This window comes from Chrysochloris asiatica, unplaced genomic scaffold (genome assembly GCF_000296735.1).
Source record: "Chrysochloris asiatica unplaced genomic scaffold, ChrAsi1.0 scaffold00142, whole genome shotgun sequence".
In the NCBI taxonomy this organism is placed as follows: Eukaryota; Metazoa; Chordata; class Mammalia; order Afrosoricida; family Chrysochloridae; genus Chrysochloris; species Chrysochloris asiatica.
This window is the reverse complement of record NW_006408660.1, coordinates 2,587,942-2,594,007: the sequence shown is the minus strand read 5'-3', so window position 1 is coordinate 2,594,007 and position 6,066 is coordinate 2,587,942. Positions and strand designations below refer to the sequence as shown.

General features: G+C 46.5%; 1 protein-coding gene across 5 annotated transcripts in view; it reads left to right on the top strand.

Moving 5' to 3' along the window:
- The window catches only part of TRPV4 (transient receptor potential cation channel, subfamily V, member 4), a 64,314-nt gene that overhangs the window by 42,509 nt on the left and 15,739 nt on the right, over positions 1–6,066 (top strand). For all 5 annotated transcript variants that reach the window (XM_006870441.1, XM_006870442.1, XM_006870445.1 and 2 more), the window contains 5 exons: positions 1,696–1,854; positions 2,093–2,185; positions 2,818–2,891; positions 3,567–3,732; positions 3,955–4,021. In XM_006870441.1, coding sequence (XP_006870503.1) covers positions 1,696–1,854; positions 2,093–2,185; positions 2,818–2,891; positions 3,567–3,732; positions 3,955–4,021 — 559 coding nt within the window. The remainder of the gene's footprint in view (positions 1–1,695; positions 1,855–2,092; positions 2,186–2,817; positions 2,892–3,566; positions 3,733–3,954; positions 4,022–6,066) is intronic.

Here is a 6,066-nt window from a genome sequence, read left to right as displayed (position 1 = left end):
TGGCCCAGGATCGGTCATTGTTTCGTTCTGCTGTGCATGGGGTCGCTATGAGTCGGTTCCGACTTGATGGCACCTGACAACAACAATAACATTCATGCTGGGGTGAGATGGTATCTCACTGCTGTTTTGATTTGCATCTTTCTAGTGGCTAATGATCATAAATGCTTCTTCATATGTTGTTGGATGTCTTCCTTAGTGAAGTTCATGTCCTGTGCCCATTTTTCAATTGGATTATTTATCTTCTTCCTGTTGAGGCATTGAAGGGTTCTATTTATTTTAGGGCATAGTTTTTTGGCTGATATGTCATTGCCAGACATTTTTTAGGGGATATTTTCAGTTTAAAGTTTAAAGATGATTTCAAGGCAATTGATTTAAGGGTTCATCCAGCCTCAATGGTTGTAAAAAGTCTGGATCCTATGAAAATGTAGTATTCTAGCCTGTGTTTCCCCACCATTTTTATGGGAATTCTTTTGTAGAATCTTTGATCAAAATGTTCAGTAATGTGAGCAGGGCACCATCCAGTTCTTCTGGTTTCATGGCAAAGGGAGCAGTTGTTCATAGGCAATTCTACTTCTTAAATCAGAGATTCAGAGGGTGGAGCTGGGATTGATATTTTAGCAAACCACATAGATGATTTTGCTACCGGAAGTTCATTTCCACCCCCAGATTGAAGTTTATTGTTGTTATTAAGTACCGTTGAGTCAGTTCCAACTCGTAGCAACTCTGTAGAGGGTTTCCAAGGAGTGATGCAGAATTTTAACTACCCACCTTGTGGTTCAGACCAACCTTGAGGTCCAGTGCTTATCCTACAGCACCACACCAGGACTCCAATTGAAGTTTGTTGTTGTGATTGTTGTTGTTAGGTGCCATTGAGTTGGTACTGACTCATAGCGACCTTATGTACAATAGAACAAACTCCAAGTCCTGAGCCAACCTCACAATCGTTGCTACACCTGAACCCATCGCTGCTGCCACTATGCTAATCCATCCCATTGGGGGTCTTCTGCTTTTTCTCCGACCTTCCATTTTACCAAACATGATGTCCTTCTCCAGTGACTGGTCCCTCCTGATAATGTCCAAAGTATGAGAAACAAAGTTTGGCCATCCTGTCTTTCAAGGAGCACTCTGGCTGTTGGAAGAAGTCTTCCAACACAGATTTGCTTGTTCTTTTGGCAGCCCATGGTACTTTAAATATTCTCCTCCAACACCATAACTCAAATTCATCAGTTGTTCTGTGGTCTTCCTTATTCACTTATTCTTTATTCTTGAAGTTTAAAAACTGTAAAAATAGTTGTTCTTTAAGGAGCTTTCTAGTTCTGGGGTTCTGTGATCCTAGAATAGACAGGGAGTCCTGGTGTGGTGCTTAAGATAAGCACTGGACTGCTAACCGCAATACTGGTGGTTCAAACCCACCAGCTGCTCCTCAGAAATCCCATACAGGGTCACTATGAGTTGGAACTGACTTAACAGCACTTAACCACAACAAAGAAGAGGCCAAAAAGTAAGTTGGGGAGAAATTGGGCAGAGCCTCGTATGTAAAGCGTAGAAGCTTGGACTATATTCTAACTCTCATCCAGTCTTCTGTGAACACTTGAGTGTTGCTAGAGGATGGGTTAGGAGGACAATGAGCTCTCAGGGGAAGGTGTCTGGAGTCCCACCTTGAGGGGGTGGCCCTGACCACAGTGCTTCCCACAGAACCGCCACGAGATGCTGGCCGTGGAGCCCATCAACGAGCTGTTACGTGACAAGTGGCGCAAGTTCGGAGCTGTTTCCTTCTACATCAGTGTGGTCTCCTACCTGTGTGCCATGGTCATCTTTACCCTGACTGCCTACTACCAGCCGCTGGAGGGCACTGTGAGTGCTATGAGCCAGGCACTGACCAGGGCCTGGCCCTCCTAGTCCTCTGGGGGAACATTTAGGAACAGGATGGGGAATGCTTCTAATACTGAAAGGAGACCCTACAGTCAGCCCCCGGGGGGAAGAGGATAAGGGAGGAGGCGCCCTGCTGGAGCTTGGGGTGTTGAGGGACATCTGGATCTGGGCCAGATGTTGGAAGGGCTGGGTGAGGACCTGTGTGTTGTCTGCTCCCCAGCCGCCGTATCCTTACCACACTACGGTGGACTACCTGAGACTGGCTGGTGAGATCATCACACTGTTCACCGGGGTCCTATTCTTTTTCACCAATGTGAGTGCTTGCAACCCCAATACCTCCTCCTTCTTCTCCCTCTCCTCCTCCTCATCCTCCGCCTTGCTTCTCTCCAGGGCCTTAGATGGCACAAATGATTTACATTCAACACCACAGAAGAAAGATTTGGCGATCTGCTTCCATAAAGATCAAAACCAAGAAAACCCTATGGAGCAGTTCTGCTCTGTACCACATGGGGTCGCCAGGTGTTGGAATGGACTCAGTGACAACGGGGTTTAGTTTCTTCTTGGAGTCCCTGGGTGGTGCATGTGGTTAACACGCTTGACTGTGAACCAAAAGGTTGGCAGTTCGAGTTCACCCAGAGGTGCCTTGGAAGAAACGCCAGGCAAACTACTTGTGAAAAATCGGGCAGTGGTAACCCTATGGAGCATGCTTTTATTCTGATAAACACGGAGTTCCCATGAGTCACAGTCAACTCCATGGCAATGGAGTTGACTCCTCTTCCTTTTAATTTTTCCTCTTTCCTCCTCTAACTACATCCTCCTTCCCTTCTGTCTCTTTTTCTAACAGGTCCCTGTACCCCACGGTGCACTCCCCTCTTCTAGCCTTTCTCTCCTACCCTCTCTCTGCTACTGACTCGCCACCTTTCACGGGCCCCCTCCCTTCCCCAGATCAAAGACTTGTTCATGAAGAAATGTCCTGGAGTGAACTCTCTCTTCATCGATGGCTCCTTCCAGCTGCTCTAGTGAGTAAGGGGTCCCTAGGTCAGCAGCTCCTGGGTGGGGAAGGTGATGTTGGGCTGGCAGGTCATCCAGTTTGGAGCAGGAGGTGAACTATAGGAGTGAATACACCCAACCTGGGCAGCTATAACCCAAAGTGAGGATAACCAGGCAAAGTGCTCTTCTGGTTAAAGGAAGATTCTGGCTGCTAGAGGGTTACCATATACACCATCAATAGAAATAGGTTTAATCTCTTACACTGGTGATTGATTGCTAGTATCTGTCTGCAGTATCAGATTCTTCTCAGAAACTTGAGGCTGGTCTGTGTTTAATTTTATGGATTAGTGATGTCTGCCTAGGGCACAGGATAAAGGAGCTGCCACGTGTGCATCACATCTTTTCTGTTTCCCTTAGAATGAAATTCACTTAACCACAAAGTCTCCTCTAAACATCCCAAATTTCTTTCTAGCAGCTGCAAAGGGCATCACTTTGGGATCTTATAGGACCCCAGGGCCACTACACACACTATAAATTGTCAGTTAGTTGAACGTCCTGGTTAACAGACTTCTAGGGACCCCAGTTAATGTACTTTGTTTCCCTTTGGGGATTCTAGAAGGACTTCCTGATACCCAGGAGGGCTTTGGGGCCTGCCTCCTCTCCAGGGCCTCATGGTGCCCTTTGTGGCCTTTGCTGCCCCTTAGCTTCATCTACTCTGTGCTGGTAATTGTCTCAGCGGCCCTCTACCTGGCGGGGATTGAGGCCTACTTGGCTGTCATGGTCTTTGCCCTGGTCCTGGGCTGGATGAACGCGCTCTACTTCACCCGTGGGTTGAAGCTGACGGGAACCTACAGCATCATGATTCAGAAGGTACGACAGCAGACCTACAGGCACCACATGTACGTCTTACCTGTGCAGACGGTGCTCGTGGGCCTGAGGGTTAGAGACCCTGTGGGGGCAGCAGGCAGGTCTGGGAATTGGGGAAGGGGGGGACAAGGGTAGAAGTGGAGTGAAACTTTACGGTGGAGGAGTGGGGCGAATGAGAAACCACATGTCACATCTTGGCCTTTGTAACCCCACTGGGGTCTTTAGATCCTCTTCAAAGACCTCTTCCGCTTCCTGCTTGTCTACTTGCTCTTCATGATCGGCTATGCCTCAGGTGAGTTCTGGGTGCTCAGGTGGGACTGGCAGGGGTGGTACAAGACTTAGGGCAGGCATCATAATGTACTGATGACAGGCATCATAATGTGTTGAGCTCTTGCTGTGTGCCTGGCACTGGGCCCTGCCTCATTTGATCCTTTCAACAAGCCTATGAGGTAAGTACCCCCTTTTCAGATAGGAAAATTGAGGCTTAACAAGGTTAAACAATGTGCCCAAGTTGAAAAACTAGTAAATGGTTAATCTGGTGTATTAGCTATTTAAGCCACCCCAAACTTAGTGGCTTAAAATAACCCCCATTTTTTAATGCTCTCAAGTCTGTGGCTGGTTCTCCTGGTTGGTTCTGCTGAGGCCAGGTTAGGCTGATCTCAGCTAGATGCCTGTGTCTGGGGTCAGTTGGTGGGTTGGCCATGGGCTGATGGATCTAATTGGGGTGGCCTCGTTTGGGGTGACTTTGCTCTCCCAACTGGGTGACTTGAGCTTGTCCACATAGTGGTCGCAGGGTTCCAAGAACAGGAGCTGAAGTGATCAATGCCATGCAATGACACTGTCACCTCTTCGTCATTCTGTTGGCCAAAGCAAGTGGGGAGGCCAGCCCTGATTCCAAGTGTGGAGAAATAGACACATTACAAGAGTAAAGTCACATGGCAAGCAGGGAAGGGTGAGAGATTGGGACCATTTTTATCATTACCAACCTAGATCTTTTTTCTCCTAAATTTTATTTTGTTTTTGAAATAGAGCAAAACATGCAACAATTCAGCTGTTTCTACAGGTACAATTTAGGGACATCAATGACCTTCTCTGACCTGTTTCTTCCTCATCAGCATAAACTCACTGCCCACTAAGGTTCCAATCTCATCTTTTGAGTTGCTGCTGTCAATTTGATCACATATTAATCACAACCAAACCCACTAACAAATTCTAGTAAATTCCAACTCATAGCAACCCTGTAGGACAAAGTAAAACTGCCCCCCAGGGGTTCCAAGCTGTAAATTGTTGTGGGAGCAGACTGTCTCATCAGCATGCTTCCTCGGAACAGCTGGTGGGTTTGAACTGCTGACCTTTTGGTTAGAAGCGGAATGGTTTAGCCACTGTGCCACCAGGGCTCCTTATAAATATAATTCTTAAAAGAACATAATGCTCAAGGCAGACCTATTTGATTAGTTAAGCTAAACTATCATTCAGTTTAAGATGACTTCAGGGGATATTTTTGGTTTAAGGTTTAAAGATGATCTCGGGGCAATAGTTTCAGGGGTTCATTCACCCTTCATGGCTCCGAAAGACTAGAGTCTATGAGAATGTGACATTTGGTTCTGCATTTCCCCCTTAGATCAGAAGTCTTCTATGGAATCTTCGATCGAAATGCTTTAGAAATAGTACCACACGTCATCCAGTTCTGGTCTCAGGGCAAAGGAGACAGTTATTCATGGGGGCATCTAACCACATATTCCATTTCCTCCTCCTATTCCTGACTCTGCATCTTCCTCTGTTGTTCCAGGTGGATAGAGAGGCCAATGGTTGTACCTTGGATGCCACTTGAAAACTTTTTTTTTTTTTTTAATATTTTATTGTGAATTATGTGATAGTTTACATGGGAGAACATTAGTTTTACATTCATTCTAACATACATCGTATCATTGCCATAGTTACAATCCCCTCCATGCATCATCAACCAACCAAAGGGTATACCCTGCAATCCTTCCCCCGTACCCCCCAGGTATTCAGCACATAGTCGCTCTCCCTCTCTGGATTTAAAGTCTCCAGCTGCTCCATCGCTCCATGTCATCATCTCTGCCTCTATCTCAGGCATCACTGCTTCTCTGGGTAGGGTCCCGCTCTCTGCTCTTCTCCCTTGATGGTCCCAGGGACCTCCGCTCCTAGACTAGAAAGTTAATCATTCCCCTCCTTGCTATAAAACGTCTACCTTTACATTTCCAACCCTCACAATCAGTCCTGATAACAATTATTCACTATTGTATAATAAGAGACCAGTCTGCATTTCATTGCATCAGCCATGCTTAGTCAGATCGAATACTACTCACTGGA